At 37.5% G+C, this 22,283-nt stretch overlaps 1 protein-coding gene across 5 annotated transcripts in view; it reads right to left on the bottom strand.

Annotated features, from left to right (window-relative positions):
* Nucleotides 1-6,591: 6,591 nt before the first annotated feature.
* Nucleotides 6,592-22,283, bottom strand: part of FAP (fibroblast activation protein alpha) — a 90,074-nt gene continuing 74,382 nt past the window's right edge. For 4 of the 5 annotated variants that reach the window (XM_027865967.1, XM_027865966.1, XM_027865970.1 and 1 more), the window contains 6 exons: nt 20,401-20,455; nt 12,307-12,406; nt 11,173-11,237; nt 9,790-9,862; nt 9,447-9,520; nt 6,592-7,026 (listed from right to left, as the gene is read on the bottom strand). In XM_027865967.1, coding sequence (XP_027721768.1) covers nt 6,925-7,026; nt 9,447-9,520; nt 9,790-9,862; nt 11,173-11,237; nt 12,307-12,406; nt 20,401-20,455 — 469 coding nt within the window. In that variant the 3' untranslated portion in view covers nt 6,592-6,924. Of the gene's footprint in view, nt 7,027-8,030; nt 8,086-9,446; nt 9,521-9,789; nt 9,863-11,172; nt 11,238-12,306; nt 12,407-20,400; nt 20,456-22,283 lie in introns of all 5 variants that reach the window. The other variant, XM_027865969.1, reaches the window with a different exon arrangement.

Here is a 22,283-nt window from a genome sequence, read left to right as displayed (position 1 = left end):
TTTCACAAACGTGGCACAAAAAGAGATACCTCTTGATGTCTCAGGGATAGAACAAGAGCCTCGTTTTATGATTCCTGGGAAGTTTTCATATGGAATGCTTCTCCTAGACTCTTGGAAAGTTCTCTCTTCCAAGGTTCAAGGTCCTGGCTAGGTTTTGATGGGCAAAGACCAAGCCAAGAGATATTGACAATACCATCATGGTAAGGCAACATTCTGAGTATCAGTGAGAGCTTATAAAAGAAAGTTGACTAGAATTTGGAATGCAAAATTTTAAAAACATTAAAAATTGTTTTTACATGTAATTGGGGAAAAATAAAATATTAAATAAAATTTAAAAAGAAAGTTGACTACACTGCTGGGACTATTGACATAAAAATATGATCTAGACCACACAATTAAAAAAGAACAACAACTGGGTGCTTGTCAACATTCCTAAGTCAATCTGTGTGTCCAGTGGCCAACAGTAAAAAGCAAAAACAAACAAACAATACTTTCAAGTTTTGGCTCTCTGAGTGAATTAAAAAAATGAATAAAAAATAAATATTGAAATAGCATCCAAACAGCATTATTTTAAAATACCCATTTGTACAACTTTGAGATTTGTGAACTCTGATCAACACAATGACCAACCACAATTTCAGAGGATTCATGATGAAGCATGCTGCCCACCTCTTGCTATAGAGGTGATGGACTCAGAGAGCAAATTGAGACAATTTTTTGGATATGGGTAATGCAAGAATTTGTTTCGTTTGCATCTAAATGTTTGTAATGGGTTTTGTTTTTTATGTTTTCTTAATGGCAGTGGAAAGTGGGAGAAAGAGAAAAGAGATTTTCATTTGAAAATAAAATAAAAATTTATTTTTTAAAAATACCAATTTGCATGATATTATGCATACCATTTGTACTTTGAAAATGTTGAATCATGGTATCATATAATTTCATAGCTAGAGGTGGTTATCTAATTCCATTCATGTCCCCCAGATAATGTTCTGTACAATAAGCCCCACAAGGGGTTATCCAACTTCTCTTTGAAGACTGCCACTGAAGTGTATCTCTGAGGCAGCCCATTGAACTTTTGGGATGGCTCAATTGTTAGGAAGCCCCATGTTTGACATCTCTAATTTACATGAAGGCTAGTGAATATTTTAGTAAAATTCTGGAATACATAGATTTTTTTTATTCAATATTTGAACAAAACATTTGCTTCAAATAATTTCCTAATGTGTTAAGAAATGTCCAGCCCAAAATGTTTACTAATTACAAGGTAGGGTGTAACTGACTTTGCCTGTTAGTGGGCTATATAGGTATAAAAATGAGAAAAAGTAATAAATGGCCACTATGACATTGGCTCAATGATTGTAGAGTTCAAGTTCTGTCAGGAAGTCTAGCTAAGTTTGAAAAACTTTTAAAGTGAGAGTAACTTATAAGGTAGCTATAGGGCATAGTGGAGATAATTGTTGTTGTTCAGTTGTGTCTGACTCTCCACCACCCCATTTGGGGTTTTCTTGGCAAAGATACTGGAGTGGTTTGCCATTTCCTTCTCCAGCTCATTTTACAGATGAGGAAACTTAGGCAAACAGGATTAAATGACTTGCTCAGGGTCACACAGCTATTAAGTGTCTGAGGCTGAATTAGAACTCATGAAGATGAGTCTTCCTGGTTCCAAGCCCGGTGCTTTAACCACTGTGCCACCTAGCTGCCCAGTGGAGAGAACACTGGACCCAAAACCAAGAAGACGTAGGTCTGAGTCCCAAAGCTCTTACCACACAGGTTGTTGTGAAGATCACATGAAGTAACATATAAAGATTTTTAAGGTTTAATGCCATGCAAATTTCAATTATTAATTCAATTAAAAAGGCAGAAGGTGTTATTACCAACAGGCTAAATACAGTATTATATTTAGTCCAACCACCTCATTATATGTGGAAAAGGAAACCAAAGGAGGAAAATAGCATAGGGAAACACGTATTAGATCTGGAGTCAGGGTTGCTGTTCAGTGATGTCTGACTCCCAGTTACTCCATTTGGGATTTTCTTGGCAATATTTGCTGGAGTGGTTTGCCATTTCCTTCTCCAGTTCAATTGACAGATGAGGAAACTGAGGCAAACAAGGTTAAGTGACTTGCCCAGGGTCACACAGAGAGTAAGTCTTTGAGGCCATATTTGAACTCAGGAAGTTAAGTCTTCCTGACCCCTAGAGTCAGGGTACCCGAATTAAAATCCTAACCTCTGTTATATACTGCCTCTGTAACTTTGATCAAGTCATTTAGAAAACTTTAATTTCTTTATCTGTAAAATAGATTAAGATGACTTTAAGTTTCCTTCTGAATCTAAATATATGATGTTATGAACCTATACAGAAATATTCTAAATATATTTTAAAAACGGTTGACTTTTTTCTGAAGACGAAATTCTTTTCTTTTAAACTAGGAATGCCCTGATAAATCCTACTGCTTCTATCCTCCTAAATTAGATGTTAGTCCATTCCACGTTGTCCAGGAGCATACTACCCATCATGCTCAGCGCTGCTTGGCAGCCTACCTCTCCCAGTCCATTGGAAAGTGACTCACTTGGCTGCACTTTTCCAGAGTTTTATTGGCCATACTCAAGATATCTGAGGACAGCTTCTCTTCTTCTACTTGGTAAAATAAAGAGCCTCTCTTCAATTTGCAAAATTACAACCTAATTGAAAGTATTGTTCTTTGTTGAATCCTCTCAGAAGGCCACATAATCACCATTTTAATTAGCCCTAATTCATTTTACATTTGCTTATTTTACTGTTAACTTTCCCAGAACTGTAATTTTTTTTTTACAATTAGAACATCTGAATTTTAATTACATTACCATCAAGAAGCTCATTAAAGTCACTTAATTGGCAACATTTCCAAAAAAACCTTAGCTGAGTTTAATATATTTTAAAGAGTTCCTGTCAAAGTATAATTTAACCATTACAAACAGCTTGGCAACAACATTTGCATAAAGATCTGTCAGTCTCTGAAAAATGCTCAAATGTTGGGAAAATCAGATTCGTTACTCACACATTTCCTTTAATGAAACAGACTAGAAGAGCGGGAGGGGGAGGGAGAGATGTTACATATCATAGGGTTTACACTTTGCAATCTTTTATAAGCCATAATTAACCTGAGCTCTCATGTTTGAAAAGTTCCCTATTCAAAAAGCCCCAAGAGGGGCTTTCCTCCCTATGCTCCTGCCGATCTGTGCCAGTCTTTTCCTTCTTATTCAGTATTTTAAAATACTGGATCAAAGGCCCTGTGTAGATTCTGATTCCAGCAATGCTGACACCTGAAACCTTTCCCATAGCTCAGAGATGCCACCACTGTAGGACTCAGTGTGGTAGGAAATTTTTTTCCTTATCTCATTCAATATATTTATGTCTTTCATTGTATGCCTTATATTGCAGGTATCTGGCAACATGACTTACTTCTCTCTCTAGTTTGCAAGCTTCTCAAGGACAGATGCCCCCCTTTTTTTAAATGTATCTCTGTATCCCAGTCTGTTTCCTTTAGAAGAGACTTAATACATGTTTATTGAAGGAATGGATAAAATCTGTATAATTTACAAAGGATGATATTTCTAGAAGCACTAATTGGAGATTTGAACTCTTTCCCTTTCTTCCTCCCTGACCCCCCAAAAAAAACAACCTGAAAGAAAATGTAATGATGGAGAATTATTCTTATCACTTAGCTTGCATGATATCTATCTTTCCTGAAAATAGAAAATGTGTGATCCTTTTAACCCTCTCTTATTATCATTTGGCATATTTTTTCCTTTGATATTGTTCCAATTTGTTTGCACTTTGCCTGTGGATTCCAACCCAGAAGGAGAATCCAATAAAGCTAACTACACCAACGTCCCTTACAAAACTTGTTAGCCAATTTACCAAATCTTAGTTATGTATATTAGTGTAATACACAATTATTTTTTCTTGTACTGTATGTTTTTATTAAATCTGAAAACCCATTGTTAGTACATTTTGTGCCTTACTCTTTTGCCATTAGGTATTCTGGAGCGGTTCTGAAAACAGAGTAGTATATAATACATGAAGATTTATTACATATTTGTAGCAATCAAAATATTATGGCTGTTATATATTTTACTAGGTACTAACTTGTAATTTTCTCAGGGAGAGAAAATAAGTTGATTTCTCAGGGAGAGAAAATAAATAGATTCAATTCAATGGGTTGTTTGGCTGTTTTTCATTTTGAGTATAGGGAAGGCTGAATTGGCTTATCGGGGTCATCCCTGGGAGTTTGTCATCTTTGATGCACCAAAACATTTGCTTTGTCCCTAGAATTCTTGGAATTTTCCAGGGAAGCTCTGGTTTCATTCTCCTTGCAATATGGCTGCATCAGAGGTGATGAACTCCCTGGATGGTTTCTACAGGGCAATTTAACCTCAGCTATGAGAAGAAAATTAACACAACCTTTCTTGTAAGGCTGTATTTTAGATAATTCTTAGTTAATACCCCTAGAAAAATCGGTTATTTAATCCCATTTCTGACCTCTACTCTAGCTCCTGTTCAAGGGAAGGATGGATTTGTGATAATGCTTTAAAGAAGAATTCTACATTGGCTAGTTCGTAGAGAGGGAGACAGTATCTCCCCTGTTATTGTCTCTTGTGTTGCTCCACCTTTATAATATCCTTGTAAACCTTATGAGATAATCAGTCTAGAGTTGGAAGGGAGCTCAGACACCATCTAGTCCAACAGTATTCCTCTCTCATCCCCATTTTACAGATGAGGCCCAACTAGTGACTTAGTCAAGCTTACACAGATAATGAGCATCAGGGGTGGGATTTCAACTTGAGTCCTCTGATTCCAGAGTCATTACACTTTCCACTATGAACCTGTCTAAATGTGGGCCATATTCAGGATTAAAAGGGAAATCAATTATTCATATTTGTCTCTTTGGAATGATCTACACAACTTCCTTGACTTCATTAGAGCCTCTTATGTATAGGTAGAAGCTACTCTATATATGTGAGAGTGGGTGTGGGTTTGTGGGATAGACTAGATTTCAGCCATTTGGTCTATTCTGGCTACAGCATTTCATGAGAAGACAAATAGATCTTTCTCTTGCATCTGGGAATGAGTATTGTCTCTGCCTTCTGAGCCTTAAAAGGAAAAAAAAAAATTGGCAGATGACAGTAAAACCTCCAGACCAAATCTGTGTCCAAGGCAACAGTGTTAATGATAAGTCCTCACAAGGGTGGCCTTGTGGTTTCTGGGAAATTACTTTACCTAGTCTTGAGTAAATCCTTTGGTTCCTTGAAAATCAGACAACCCATATGTTTCCAATTGATGGTGTCAGCTATTGGCAATAGGGATCATGGTCATTAAATTCACTTTTAAAATGTACTCCAGACTACAGGACTTAAACTCTCAGCACAATCACAAAGTCCAATGAAATTTTTTCTGCTCCTGGGTTTTGATCACTCTTTTCTTGGATTTGGAAACCTAGATTGTCATAGTAATCTAAGCTAAGAATGGGAGGAGCTGCTCTTATAAGCCAGGAACCATTTCTTAAACCAGCCCCAGTATAAAATTCAGATCTAATCCTTACCTGGCAATTTTGATAAAATATGTATCATCAAATATAAATATCTAATATTTGGGGGACATCTGGGTGGAGATATATGTATAACACAGATAAATAATATTGTAGAGGCAGCTTGGTCAGACCCTAGCTATGTGACAGGGGAGTCGCTTGACCTCTGCCTCAGTTTCCTCATCAGTGAAATGGAGATAATGATAGAACTTATTTCCTATTGTTGTGGTGTGGATCAAATAAGATTATATATATATATATATATATACACACACACACACACATTATACACATGTATATCATATATTATACATATACATAATATAATATATACATGTATATCATATATTATATATACACATATACATTATACATATATACACATTATACACACATATACATATAAAAAGCCTTTTGAAAACTTTAAAACACTATATAAGTTCTGGCTATTATTGTTATTAGTATTGTTGTTATTGTTACTGCTACTATATTGCTAAGAGAAATGCTTTTGTGGGAATTACATTCCCCGAACAGAAAATATCAACAGCTTCAAATAATTCAAATTTCAGGATGCCTTACTGAATCCATCCTTAAATTTGGCCCACTTCTTGATGACTAGAAGGGCTAGCCTAGGAGTCAGGAAGACAGGTTCAAGTCATGCCTCTGACATAACTGTGGGATAATGTGGCAAGTTACTCTTGGTGCTCTACTTAACTCACCAAAGTTATAAATTACAGAAAACTGGCAACCTGCATCACTGGAGGGAGGTACTATACCAAGGAATTCCCCACACCAAAGAAACAAGGTCCAAACACAAACGACAACAAACTTTTCTTGAATAGCCCTTTCACACCCATTGTGCTTTTCCTGATGTTTGGAGCTTTAATGAGACATTCAGGTCACTTATTCCAGTCTTTCTATTTTCTCACAGACAGCTTGATTTTATTTGTTCTCTCCAGCCAAGTACTTCTTTCTGACATAGAACCTGGAACTTATATTTCATGAAAGTTGACACAGGGATAGCATTTTAACTTGAATTCAATTCAACAAACATTTATTTATTCTGCTAGAGAACATGTGAATGAAACAGGTTATCCAAATCCTGCATCAATCCAAAGCAAAACTTGAGACTCCATCCTCTCATATGGTATCAAAAGATGTATGTAAACACAATTTAATTTAAACATCACAAGCCCCTAATTGATAACCAGCCTTTAGAATATAATTTGTTGGAGTGGCTGCAAGAGCACACTCTTAACATTCTCACAGAAACAAGCAAAGGGGTTAAGAAGTTTACATTAAGATTTTGAAGACATTGACATGGGTTTTATTTTTCTCTCCTCTCCCCCTCCCCTCCATCAGTCTGACAAAGAAAAACATTGCTTTAGGAAGTGGGTCATGTGAATATAAAGATGATTAGTCGACAGGCCTGACAAGCCATGGTTCTGGTCCGAATACCACTGAAATAGAAAGGAAAGAAACTCATTTATTCCCCCAAAAAATGAGCTTTGAATTGTTTCCTTCTCTTGATAAAAAGAAGCATTTTGACTATTTTGGTAACATTTTGACTATGTCCTTTCATAACAATAATAATACAAATAATGTCTCATATTTATGTAGCTCTTTAGTTTTTCTAAAACAATAGAAAATATTAACACATCATTTATACATAAGCCATTTAGGCTAGGAAATTTTTCAGTAGCTCTTCCAAACCTTAATAAATGACTTTCATATTCTTTGAAAAACTATTTTGCTATTTTGAATCTATAATATATTAGATTTTTCCTAGTTGGAGGAAATGTAAATCTAATATAAATGTCAATCACCCTAGAAATTCATGATACTTGAAGAAATTGTCATGGGGGAACTTGATAATTTTAAACTTTAATGTGGATGAAATTACATTATATCCATTTTTCCAGTGAATAAAGAGAACAAGTTTTTGTTTTCCGTAAATCTGTGCTGTGCATATGTTACAAAGCCATAACAAATTTGAGGTCACTGGGGCTTTGTCCCACTATACCAAAACTTAAAGGGTACAAAAATGTTATACACATACTCCTTCAGCACCTAAAAGCCATTATGGTAACTAACATTCTGACAATTCCCCACCCCCAACTAAATTTGCCTTGATTATTTCTTGTATTCTTTTCACATTGTGAATTACAAAGTTGATTTGAGGGCAGTGTTTTTGCTGCTTTCTGTGGAAACATTTTGTACTGTTTGCCTTAGGAACCAAAGTTGCTACTTAGGGCTTGGGTGATTGTGTAAGTTTTGGTTTCTTGTCTGAAAGATAAAGATTTCAGAAAGGACCGTCTTGTATCATTGGTTAATTATAAATTGAGCGGATCTCAAAATAGAGAATCTTTTTTTGCGGGCACTTTTTTTTTGACATAGGAAAAATAAGGGCAATATTTATGCCTATGGAGAAAGCAAAGCAAAGGAAACTAAAAGAACTCCTCACCCTTGCTCAGACTCTATTTCTCCTCCACTTCACTGGCCCATTTTCTTCACGCAGCCTAAAGTCAAATTAGTAATTAGCCCTCAGCAAGGGTTAGGGTGACTAAGGCTTTGTATAGGATACTGAGATCTCTTGGGGAAGGGTTCGCAAGTGACAGAAACTTCCTTGCCACAGTAGTTTGAAAACATGGCTCCACATCTTGTATATTATGATCCTTTGCTGACCTCTGCCACATGGCACATCCCCTTCTCTCACTTGGCCCCAGGCTACCAGTCTGAGGGTCCTATTACTCCTTTTTTGGCGGGGCTGTCTTTCCCAACTAACCCCTTCGGGGATCTGAACTGCGCTGTCTAGAGGATGGCCCTTTCCCTTTCCCAGAATGGCTGCATCTGTATTGGGAATGTCCGCTGTGCAACAGAAGAATTCTTACATAAGGCTCTGTAGGCCTATCCTAGGTCTTATTTCTATTATTATTCTATTTTTTCCTTACATCCTATTTCTATCTTAAATTTACAACTAGAAAGAGCGGAGTCCAATAAAAATATGGTTTGCTTATGTCTATAGCTAAATTTAGATCATGGCTAGACAAGAAAGTAGGAGTCAGAAGACCAGGATAGGTTATTTAACCGATTTCAGCTTTAGTTTTCTCATATGTAAAATGGCAATAATAATCCCTGTCCTACTTAACTGACATGGTCATTGTAAGGGTCAAATTATGTAACCAAGCTAATAGCACTATGAAAACTACTAAAAGACGCGATGACATAGATGATATACCATGGTTCCAAGTGAACCAGGAGCTGATTAGTTCTCAAGGTGTGGAAACTTTGGCCTGGTATACTCCATGAAGCCCTCTTCCTGAGTGTTCCTTGCTCTCAACTCAGACCACACTTCTATCTGTACCATACTTTATTAATAGGGTGTCTTGTATTCTCTAATGTTTTTGTAAGTATGACATTTGGTTTTCCAGTAAGATTGTATGCTCACTGAGAGAAGCGATTAATAATGTTGGGTTAATGTTTAAATGGGTACGGTACTAGATCTGTTAGAAGACTTGGAGCTATTTCTAAACTAACTCATTATAGGACCTTGTGTGAGTCATTGCCACTCTGAGATAGTAGCCAAACCTAAAAATATTGTAAAAAAATAATAGAACCTTAGCATGTTAGTGCTGAAACAGGCCTTCAAAATAATATTATCTGGGCTCCTTTTTTTTAACAGATCAGGAAACTGAGGCCCAGACGGAAATGATTTGTTCAAGTCCTTCAAATCATTTGTTGAAAATCAAGTAACAAAAAGGAGATTAGAACCTGGTCTCCCAACCCCAAATCCTGTCCTTTTTCTATCAGATTTCACCAAATGTTCTGATTTTTGCCTGGGGCCCACAGTCCTGAGAACAAATCATAAGAAATTATGTACCATTGCTTGGAAATCCACTTGTGCATTCACCAGAGCTTTAGCAATCTGTGCTGAGTTCTGAAAGTGTACATTATCTGCAAGAGAGACATTTGAAGTGCTATTAAAACCTGGTAAATATCAGAAAGCATGGAGTGACAATACACTGACTGGGAATGAACACCAACAATTATCTAGTCATAGAGCTGACACCATCAGCAGTGAGTAAGCGAATTTCTATATGGAAATGTCCTTGACACCTCTGTACTGACCCTGAGCACAGACATAGGAGGATGCTTAATGTTGCTCAAACAAAGTGATGCTGGCTCAGTATTTTTATGTGTAAGAGTCTTTCTTAAAACCTCACCATCTGCTGTTCCATGGATGAGAAGATAGTCGACATTTTTGAAATATTCTGCCCTTGCCATCACTGTTGAATTCTGAAAAAGAAAGAATATTATCAGCTCAGTAGCTGCAAGTTCTAACACATTGTGCCCATAGGAAACCACCTAAATTAGCAGCCAGAGGACCAGGCACTACTATTGGCATTATTTATTACATTGGCTGAAAAATGTTTAGGAATTAAAGTATCACATTTTCATCACCTCTTAAATTACCTCAATTAAAATAATGTAAATCTGAAAGATTCTTAGCTTGTAAAACTACAAGAGTAGCAAGGTATAGAATAAGACATTCATTTTTAGACACAGCCGATTCAAGAACTTGCTGCTTGTGTATGCATATTTGTTATGAAGGTTTTATTTTTCCTTTTTATTGTTGTTCAGAGGGATGGGGAGAGGAGAGGGAGAAAAAATTAATGCTTGTCAAAAAAATACTGTGAGAATGAAATCAGTAACTTGTATTGAAACCAAAGATCTGGCCAAATTGTACCTTTACTCAAAAATATTCAATGGCTTCCAATTGTTCAATGAGTAAATTCAAACTCTTTTGTTCTATATTCAAGGCCCTGCACAATCTGTCAGTCTTATCTCATATCAGTCCCTTCTATGTCCATCGTGACCCAGACTAACTCTCATATAGTCTCTCCCCTGAATATTCCCATACCTGCTTTTTCTCACACTCTAGTCACACTTCATTGACTACAATGTCATTTCTTCTCCTTTGCCTGTTGAATTTCTACTTATCCTTTATAGTCAAACTCAAATGCTATGAAGGTTTCCTGGATCACCGTTTTTTTTTTTTTTTTTTGTTAATGATCTTTCTCCTTTCAAAAGCTGTTCCCCTTTGAGCCTTATATAATACTTTGTCTTATAATTATCGAATGCACTTTTTATGTAATATTTTTTGGTATAGCTATCTGTTCTTGTCTTCTTCCCTTACTAGATTACAAGCTCCATGAAGGTGGAGACTTTTGTATCTCTCTGTGTTTTCACTTTTTTGACCAGTGCTCACCCACATGTAGTAGGTGATTAATAAATGTTTATTGACTGAATGTTAATTGTAGACATAAACAATGCCTTGACAATTTATGTCTGAAGTAGAGGTGGAGGGTACCACAAAAAAGGAACAATATGTAAATTCCATTTAATTCAACAAACAATTATATTAAGCATCCATTATGGTCAAGCAATATTGTCTCTGGCAATATTCTGCTTTGTAAGTGACAAAGAGTCAGACTCTTTGATTAATTGTCCTGAGTTTAAAACATGTATCCCTAAATGACTCCTTCAAAATTCTCCAATACATTCAAAATACAAATCACAGAATGAAGAAAATATAAAATTCTTACTTTATAGTGTTCCAGATTATCTGACTTTGTGGGAAGACCCATGAAGCGCTCAGTATAAATAGATGCTGAAATACAGTAAGAGTTTATAAATCCACGTTACTTTATTTTCCAGTAAACCCACACCAATGCTTTCCCCATCCCATCAGATTAGTTTGGTTGAAATTTGTGACTTTTTTTTAACCATGCTCCAATCATCACATCATCATCAGAGCCTCTGTGAGGTAGTCTCCCCTGTTGAACCAAAGTAAGCAGTACTTTTTCGACTAAACTGGATCCACAGAAAAGAAGAGATGTGATTAAGGAAAGCAATGTAACCAACATCTTGGGAGCATTTTGTTGCTATAGGAAGGGGTGGAATTCAAGTTCCAGCTTCTCTAGTGTCACCTGTACCCTTATTAAAAAGAAGTGCCATAGAGAAGAATGACATCTCCAAGACAGCATTCTCTAGAGATATATCCAAAGGGAGATCTTTGTTATTGTTGTTGAGAGAACCCCTTGAAACCATGGAACCTTCCTCTTTTCCTTTCTTACTCTGCCTCTATTCAATACCTCAGCTCCTCCCCTTTCTCACCTTCCCCAAGGGAAGATAAGACTGGCTGGTGAAAACTCATTTGATCAATTACCAGAATTAATTCAAATCACCTAATCCATCCTACATGAATTTTGACATTTTTAAAAAGCTGCATGTGGAAGGTGCAGCACTGAAGTAAAACCAGTGTCTTTAATTCCTGGAGCTATTGAGTTGGCGCCTTCAAATTGTGTAGGGTAGATTCAGTGACATCTCAGTCCCAGGGTTTCGTTGGCACCAGATGTACTTGGAAGTTTGTTATGATTGCAATGTGGTAGCATGTAAAGTTATAGACTTGATTCGATTTTTAAAGATTAGGTTCAAAGGTAGCACAAGGCATTTCAGAGAAAATAAGAATTATGATACATAAATGAGAATTCACTCTTAAGACAAAACATTTCCATTGATGTAATGCAGTTGTGATGATTTAGGTAAACATAATCCATTTATTTTCTGCTCATGATGGGGGTAAATTTTGTAATTTTGCTTTTTTTTAACAGCTTCATATACAGAGTGATTTTGTGCTAAATGATTTCCAACTTAACATTTATGACATACTTCCATACCATAATATTCCCAGCTAGAGACTGGAGCCACTGCTATTCCACATTTGAATAGTCCAGTTCCAGATCCAAGGGCCAGTGAAGATACATATCCACCATAGGACTGGAAAGAAATTGATCAAAGTTAGAACCATATTAACTTGTCTTGACCTTTTCTGCAAACATTTTACTGTTAAAGGGGGAGTAGAAGTTTGAAATTGTGAGTATAGAACCTCTTAAAACATGATAGGAGTAGTTAAAGAGCTAGTAATAGGAAAAGTTTTGTTTTCTCTCCTGAATTGTTTCCTTTCCATCTCTCTTCCTACAATGGTCCCATTACTAGAAAAATCATTTTACTTGATGAAATTACAAAAAGTAATTTTTCCTAAGGAAAAATGCAAGTACAACTCCATTGTTTGCAAAAGCCATGAGGAGCACAATTTAGCCCTCTCTTTGATCCTCTCCAGTTAGCAAGCATGATCAAAAGAAAAGAAAGAAGGAGGAAAGAAAGTCCTTCTTGATTATGTCACCATCAAGTATGTTTTTGAATGCAATAGGACAAGCGTGTTCAAGAGTCTTACTAAATTCAACAATTGACTGAGGCACCTTTTGGCCAGTCCGTATTTTTAGCTCCTGAAAAATGATCTGGAAATTGACCAGAGACTGCAGATGAATGAAATAATACTCATTATCATTAAGACTTTTACTTCATTTTCGGCTCCTGAAAAATGCCTTTAATGGGTCATGGTTACAGAATATGCTCATTAGCAAAAACCCTCCTGAATAAAAAGAAGCCATCTAGATTATGGTATAACCAGCCCCTGCCTAAGAAGGAAGAAACTCTTTAAAATAATAAGCTTTGCTAGAGAAAAATGTATTTTTTTTGTTGTGTGTTTTTTTAAGACAGAATGAACTAAATAGTTTGGAGATCATTTTGGTAAGTGACAATATTATACCTATTTCAAGCTTTCATTTGAAATGTAAAAATAATTTGTTCTGATTAGTAGACTAACAACAACTATTTTGGGAACTGAAACTATTTCACTCTTAATTTTAGCTTCTAATGACTGTAGAATGAGCTTGGGTTCTTTGTACGAAGAGACCTCTAGAAACCTCATTATTGTTCTTGATTTTATTGAAATAGTTCATACCTCCCATAGAGAAATAATGTACTACCTCTCTTCACTTCTAGATCTGCAAAGTGACCAGAGATTGCAAAGTAATGGAATAGTACTCATAACAACATTTATTTCAGCCTTTCAGGTCAGAATCTTCTGGAATAATTTATCAACCCTCTCTCTCTATGTGAAATGATCACATTGATTCTAGACGAAATTTCCAGATTTGACCTAAGGTGAATTAAATAACTTGAGTCTATAAAAAGAAAAATCAAAACTCCCAGAGAGACAGAATGACCATGGATGCACATTTTGAATCTCACCCAGTTTGGAAAAGTAATTCTGCAAGTAGAGATGACTTTTTATGCTCTAACATGTGGGTGTGCCTCCCAGGCAGAGTGGGTACCAGAGGTGAGAAGGAGCCCACTTAACAGAGCTGAAATGAGAATTCTAGAATGCTGTCCTTTGCACTTGGAAGCATCTTGCCATTTTGTTTAAAGTATAATTTAAAACAGTTTCATTTACATAGGAAATCATGTTGAGATTTACAAAATACTTTACGCGAACATAGCTTGCACTGGAGCAAATCCAGTTGATTGAGGAGAAGGCTAGGTGACAGTCCAGAGGGTAACCTGACTATAGGTTCTACCCCAGATGGGAGAAGGGAAGGGGTACAGTGGCAGACAATCAAGCCCACAGAGATATCATGCTCAGAAGTGTTTGGGGCAGGGAGAAGCAACTCTGGGAGAGGTGTCACAGCAACATAGCAAGGATGGTGCCAAGGGGACTTGTATATCCTATGCTTCTAGAGTTCTATGAGGGTTTGTGATGGCCTTAGGAAGAAAGCACAAGACACCCACCCCCTACCCCACGCCGCTTCCTCCAATGTTAGCACCCTGAAGCAAAATTTCATGTGTCCACTTCTCTTCATGACTCTGTATAGCTATGACAGTGGGGCAGCTGAGTGGTATAGAGGACAGAGTACCAGACTTGGAATCGGGAAGATCTGAGTTAAAGTCTGGCCTTAGACACTTGCTAGGTATGTGACCTTGGGCAAGTCACATAACCCCTATTTGCCTCACTTCCTCATCTGTAAAATGGGGACACACTAGAGAAGGAAATGGCAAACCATTTCAGTAGCTTTGCAAAGAAAACTCCTTGGAAAAAGTCCATGGAGTCACATAGGGTCAGACACAACTAAATGACTGAGCAACAATAACAACAATAACAAAATAGCTGTGGTAAGTATGCTGGAATCTTTTTCCACTGGCCCTCCTTCTAATAGCTTTAAAAAGGCAGATGTGAAATCTCTCCCCCTGTTGTGGAATCTCCCCATTTTCACTGTTGCTCTCTGTTGATCTGAATTGTCTTTAGTTACTGGAAGAGAAAGGAACCCACCTTATGAACTATTGTTTGCTCAACATCACCTAGCCAGACAGGTTTCATTATATTAATTACCACAGCTTGACATTTTAAGCCCAGTAATTTTGACAGAACCTATACTTGTACCTCATCTATCTAACTGACTCAATTCTCCAATGCAATAAACAAACAACATGAAATATAGTGCTGGGCCCATATTGAGGAATCAATAAATATACTAAATTTAATCGAAAAGTGGACAGCTCATAACAATGGAAAAAGTCCCTTTCTAGCTGGGTGATATTGAGCCAGTCATTTGCCCTTCCTATTTCTGAGTTTTCTCCTCTATAAATTATGTAGGATAATGGATACAGCACTAGACTTGAAATCAAGTAGACCTGAGTTCAAAACCTTCTTTTGACATTGATTATGACTAAGTCAATCCAGTAAGCATTTTGAAAGCACTTTCTATGTGTCAGGCACTCTGCTAAGCACTAGGTATACAAACAAATACAAAAAAGTCCCTTCTTTTAAGGAGTTTGTAGTCTAATAGGGGATACCATATGTAAAAAACCCAAAACATTTGCAGGATAAATTGGAGATAATCTCAGAGAGAAGGCAATAAGATTAAGGAGTGGAAAAGGCTTCTTGCAGAAGTGAGACTTTAGCTGAGACTGAAGGAAGCCAGGAAGTGGGATGAGGTAGGAGAGAGCTCCAGGCAAGGCGGATAGCCAGTGAAAATGCCCAGAGCTGGGAGAAGGAGAGTCACATTTGAGGAACTGCAAGGAGATCAGTGTTGCTGGATCACAGAAAATATGGAGGCGTGCAAGGTGTAAAAACGCTAGAATAGTAGAAAGAGGTCTGTTTATGAGCGGCTCACAGAGCTGCTGTGTTTACCAAATGAGATAATACATACGGGGGGCATTGCAAAATATTAAAGCACTATTTAAATGTTAACTTTTCTACTGTTTCTGTGAAATTGAAGGAGTCAAGCTAAGATGACCCCTAAGGTCTCTTCTGGTTCTAACATTCAATGTACACCAGACATTTTATCTGTTAATGCCAAAAAATGTGAAAAAGTGGGAATGCATATTACTCCCCTAGAAGACTGAGGTCAAGCATGGTGACAGTCAGTCCATCAATTAGCCACTAAACATTTTTAAAAATGCTTGCTATGTGCCAGTTACTGTGCCACACACAGGCAGTACAAAGAAAGGCAAAATCACAGCCCCTGCCCTCAATAAGCTCACTTCTAATGGGGAGGCAACATGAAAAACCTTACACATGAAAAATAGCTGAGGTAAGTGAAAAGTATTCTCAGAGGGAAAGTGCTGGGAGGAAGGAGGGAGAGGGACTGAAACTTCAGAAAATGGGATTTGATCTGAGCCTTGAAGGAAGCCAGGGAAGCTAAGAAGCCATGGTCAGGAGAGAAAGGATTCCAGGCCTGAAAGATAGCCAGTAAAAAGCACTACAAGAAGTAGGTATGACCCTTTACTGTAACCCCACCCCCTCCAGTGCCACTACCCCTGGGTAAAGCAAATAAAGTTCACTCTTTTCAATAAAATCTTATTTTCTCATTGGTCTAGGACAGCGCTTCTTAAACTGTGGGTCCCCACCCCATATGGGGTCATGAACAATTTGGCAACGGTAAAAGGTTTCTGAACACATAATGACCAAAAATTAATTCAAAATCTAATGTGTAATGAACTTGATGTGTTTCTGGTAGCGCTTGCTCATATGGCATCAAGCAACTCCACTGCAGCCTTGATTCTGAACACAAAGCACTCGCACTTCGCGCTGCCCATGCCCTTAGGCCATGTGACTCCAAGGAACGAGAGTGGAAAAAGTTTAAGAATGCCACTAGATGGGTGAGGAAAATGTAGTGTTTGGATTATTTTTTAAGATCAAATTGCTTAGGTAATCATGTCTATATAGAAATGGATCTTGAGCTGAAAGAAACATAGTTACTAAAGGCTTGGCCCTGAATTAGGGCCAAGAGAATCTGGGAATCAGAAACACACTTTCCTCCATGATGCTGGAGTCTAAAGATAACACCTGAGTGAGAGTAAGTATCTCGTGGGATGGATGCATCTTTGGCTTAGGGCCCTGAGGAGACAATGTGACTGCTGGAAAAATATCCTGTTCCGTGCTCTTTGAAAGGAACTGGAAAACTGCAACTTCTCTAGCAGAGCTGGTCCAAAGCATCAACAGTTTTGGTACCCTCTCACCTCTTATTTCATTACTCATCACCCAGAATTTATGCTGTATCTTGGCTTCCCACCCCAACATGTCTCTATGTTTTTCTCTTCCTTCACTTCCTTCCCATTTAGGGGTTGGCTCCCAGCTGGCTTGGAAATGAATTTATTTTATGGTTTTTTTTTGCAAGGTAATTGGGGTTAAGTGACTTGCCCGCGGTCACACAATTAGTAAGTGCCAAATGTCTGAGGCCAGATTTGAACTCAGGTCCTCCTGACTTCGGGGCTGGTGCGTATCCACTGTGCCACCTAGGAGCTCCAGAAATGAATTTTATGAATCAACCAAGAATTGATATTGTGTTTTCAATTAGTTGATTAATCAACAAGAATTTATTAAACACAGGAACTGTGCTGGAGGTACAAAGACAGAAATGAAAGGAGTTTACATTCTATCAGGAGAGCCATTATGTACATTTATAAATGTATAAAAGATTAATACAAGGCAATTTTTGTGGGAGGCAATAGCAGTTGAGGGAATCTGGAGGGGCCTCATGTAGAAGGCAGCATTTGAGCTGAGCTTTAAAGGAAGCTAAATATTCTAAGAGGCAGAGGCAAGGAAGGAATACAGTACTCGGGCAAAGGCACAGAGATGGGAAATGGATATTGTATGTGAGGAATAGTAAAGAGGTCCCTTTAGATGAACCACAGAATGCATGAAGGGCAATAATGTTTAATAAGCCTGGAATGGCAGGTTGGATCCAGGTTGTAAAGGGCTTTAAATTCCAAACAAAGGAGTATGTATTTTATATTAAATACATATACATGGGGATATGTATGATTCCTAGTTAATAGGGATCTATTGTAGCTGTAGACCTGTGCTTTCAGAATATCACTTTGGTAGGTGTTTGGAGGAGAAATTGGAGCTAGGGAAGACTTGAAGTAGGAAGATCAGCTAGTGTTGGTAAGAGGAGGTTGGTGATTGCATGAGTGGAAAGAAGGGAACAGATGTAAGAGATGTTGTGGGAGTAGAATTGATGAGACTTGGCAACTGTCTGGATATGTGGGGTGACAGAAAGAGAGAGGGGAGTTGAGGCTGCAAGCCTGGATGACTAGAAGGATGGCAATTCACTTGACAGAAATAGGGAAGTTCAGGAGAGGGATGTGCTCTAGGGGAAAGATAATCAGGTCTGTTTTGGCCATGTTGGGTTTGAGAAGCCTAAGGGACATCCTATTGTGAATGTCTAATAGGCAATTGGTGGTGAGGGACTGGAGGTAAGGAGAGAGATTATAGAGTGATATATACATATGTCTGTGTGTATACATATATATAATACATATACACACATACATATATCCACATATACATATAGACACAGACACATATATACACACACATCTATATGTCATTTGAGTTTGATGTTATTCCTTCCAAGATTTTTTTTTGTACATCTGAATAGTGGATGGATCTATAGTGATGATATTTTAGGTGATGTGAGAGTTATTTGTGCAGAAAAGGGAACCCTAAGGCATAACCACCCTCCAAGAGCCCTCTATTCCAATATGTCCCCCGAGAAAGATAAGGTAATGAGGAAACAGAGCTTATAGTTAAAAAAAGTTTGCTATTATTATTATTATTTTAAAAACTTGGATCAAAACCTCAACCAAAGGAAAATGACTATGATTTCATATAATTGTTACACCTAACATTTGGGTACTGAGATCATTTACTTTGGGGATTTCCACATGGATACACAATAAGGAAATTCATTTCTGAAATACTTCCCTGGGACACTTCCGTTACCACATTCCACTTGTTCTAGGTAGTTCACACTTGCCTGTTTTAAGAGGGACAAAATAGCCAATTTCAGGAGGTAACTTTCCCTTCATTCACAGTATGAATGGTTTGGCCACTCTGTTAAGGGTGGAGATGAATCCTGCAAACTCTGTTTCAGGCTTGATTTCACTCACTCCACATCATGGCGGCCCCGTACAGAAAAGACAGCCAAGAAAAGCAAGCCGAGCAAATAGCTACAAAGTAACAGCCATTAGCGGGGCAGAGTACAAGTCCAGCTGAAAAGTGAAGAAAATTGGAAACTTTCTGGTGCGATAATTAGAATAATTTATATTCAGAAAATCAGATCATATGCCAATATTTTCCATCAATTCTCATTACCTCACCAGCTGTGCCCAACACAGGATGACACTACTTCAGTCAGTGTGCATTTTTTCATACTTGAAACTGCTCTTCAAATGCAAGAAACTATCTCTATGACCTACAAATAGGAAATTGAAACCTACTTACTCCTCTCTTTTTACACAAATGGAAGTTAGGTCTGTGAAGGAATTTGCTTGCCAAAGAAAATATGAGAAAGCCAGGATGTGACTGGATTGGGCTGTGTATTAAGGAGGTTACATTTTAAAAGTTCACATGCCAAAATACCAGAGGGCTAGTGAAGCATGAGTGAATAGTGAAAAAGATGGACACACCAAAAAAAAAAAATGTCTAAAATTTAAAAAGAAAAGAAACCTAAATCTTCCTAGTCTTCACAATTTTTATAATCTTGTCCATGTTTTCCCTAAAATACAGTAGAGACCTGACAATTGTCAGTTAATTTAAGTGGTGGAATTTTAGTTAATTTTATCAGTGGACAGAGACAATTCACAAGAAAGAAATTCATTAGAAATAAAAAAGGAAGAGGGGTCTAAAATTATCTAAATTGACTGTCCCTAAGTCAATCCATTTTCCACAGAGCTGCCAACGTGATTTTCCTAAAAGGCAATTCTTACAATGTCATTCCCCTACTCAATAAATTCCAATGGCTCTCTACTATCTCTAGGAGCAAATATCTCCTGCTAAGCATTTTAAAGCCCTTCACAATTTGTCCCTAACATACCTTTCCAGCCTTATAACATATTAACTGCTCCCCATCCTTATATCCTACAATCTAGTCAATCTGGTCTTCTTATTGTTCCTCAAACAGGGTACTCCATTATTCATCTCCATGCCATGTCCTCCATGCCTGGAATGGACTTCCCTTCACCTCTGCCTCTTGCAAATCTTAGTTTTTTTCAAGACTCCTCTCAAAGGCTACCTTTTGCATAAAGCCTTTCCTGATTCCCTCAGCTGTGAGTACCACCAAGCTCTATTAACTTGTATCTATTTTCTGTCGGTTTTGTACATCCCAATATATGCCTCTCCTGATAGTATGTAAGCCCCTTGAGGACTGTTTCACTTTTGCATTTGTATTTCTAGCGCCTGGCATAATGCCTGACATATGGGCACTCAATAAATTCTTATTGATAGATTGATCAAACAAATAATATTGCTAAATTTTCATTTCACTCTGTGATGGAAATAGTATCAAGGTTACCATATAGAACACGTTAGAAAATAATTATAGTTACATTGACTATCAGGCATAGAAATATACAAAACAACTTACCCAGCCCCATATGGCTATTCTCTTTTCATCAATGAAACCCATTTCTATGAATTTTCTAAAGTAAAGGAAACACATGTTAAAACATATACACACTACACTTATTATGAATTATATTTATTCAAGAGCTAAATAATTTTTAAAAGGTCAACTTTTTCTTTTTTTGAACTCATTGAACCTTATGGAGAGTTTACATATAATGACAAGGATATTAGCTTTACTTTTTACAAAGGGCAAAAGAATTTCAGGCCCTCTTGTATCTGTATTTTAACATAATTTGTTATTCAGAATAATTTCAATATAACGGTTTCCTTCATAATCCTATGCATTTTATTTTATGCATTTAAAAACATTGTTCTGAGAAGAGATTCATAGGATTCATTGGTCATTATCAACAAATACACACGAAAGGAGTGGTTCTTGGGCTTATTTAAAAGGACCTCATTGCAGAATTGCCAAGTACCTAGTGATGGCATGTGGTCTACACCAACTGTGGTTTAATTCAGTGCTGGTTAGGAAGAAACTTGAGAAAATTCCCAAGAAACAGATGCAGTACCAGAATGAACCTGCAGAAAAGCAATGGCACAGTGTCCATATTCCAACAGAAATAGGCAAAAAGACAGAGGTAATGTAGATGGAGCTATAAAATGTTCTTTATTCATGCCGTTCAGGTTTTTGTTCGCTGCCATCTGGGCATAGGGGTGAGTAATTGTGATTTGTTGACTCCGTGAGTTTCTTAAAAGGATTTCAGACACATTCTCCCTTGACTCTAATGCTCACAGTGTGTAGGTTCCAAAGGTGTGGATGACTGGCAAAGTTATCCAAGCAAAGCTGCCATAATCTCTATGCATAAGCAAACAGGATGAGGTACTGTTAGCCACAGCTGTCACCTGGAGCTTTAGGTGCAACTGATGATTTAGGAGGGAGAAGTAAGGCATCAGTGTCCATGCAAATGATGTTGCTAGGAAAGCAGAGAAAACAGGCAGCAAGTTGGTACTTATTTCAGCCATTCCTCCACAGCCTGGGCCAGATTCTGTATTAAGGTGGAAGATGCTAAATGCCCTTGATGGAGGGGAAAAATACAATATCTTAAAAAGCTTTTTTTCTTTGCCTCTGATGTTTGATGGCCACTTCTGAGATATAAAATGCAATTTATGGCTTTATGATTATCCAGAAGCTAGCAATGAGACTGCCTTGGATGGATGAGAAAAAGCAAATAACAGATGCTACCTGGGAACAGAGGAAATTCTTAATGACCCCCTTCCTTGTTTTATCCTGAATAGGATGACTCTGACAGGAAATGATCATGTAATAGTTAACAAGGAAATTAAACAAGAACACATATTGTAGTAAAAATAAGCCAAAGGGCGATTGCATAATCTAAAAGCATTAAGCTCAGTAAAATACACTCCTGAATTCTTTTTTTAATTCCAAAAAGAAGATTTATATTTGATTCTGGAAGTAGCCACTGGAAATTATTGCATGGGAGGTTGGTGAGGGTGGCATGATTAAACCTACACTTTAGGAAAATCATTCTCACAGTTGTGTGGAGGATGGACTTGAGTAGTTAGAAACTTGAGGCAGGGGTTGTGAGGAGATTTTAGGTGAGGTACTAAGAAAGAATACAAGTATTCGAGAATCACAACTCAGGCAGAGTGTCACTCCTCAGACCTTCAAATGCAAGGACAATCATGGGCAGTGGCTTGGGTGTATCATAGGAGATGTTCCTTAATCAAAATACCAAAATTCTGGATCACAATCTTTCTATTACTAGGTAGATTCATAGGGACCAAGGGAGAGGGAGAACTTTGGAGCAGTCAATCAATGAGTGGACAGACTGTGACATCTTTCTTCCCTGCCTTCCTGCCATTGTTAACCACAAGGAC

This window comes from Vombatus ursinus, unplaced genomic scaffold (genome assembly GCF_900497805.2).
Source record: "Vombatus ursinus unplaced genomic scaffold, bare-nosed wombat genome assembly UNPS02014779.1, whole genome shotgun sequence".
NCBI classification, from domain to species: domain Eukaryota; kingdom Metazoa; phylum Chordata; class Mammalia; order Diprotodontia; family Vombatidae; genus Vombatus; species Vombatus ursinus.
The sequence above is the reverse complement of the archived record's forward strand: the minus strand, read 5'-3'. Positions and strand labels throughout refer to the sequence as shown.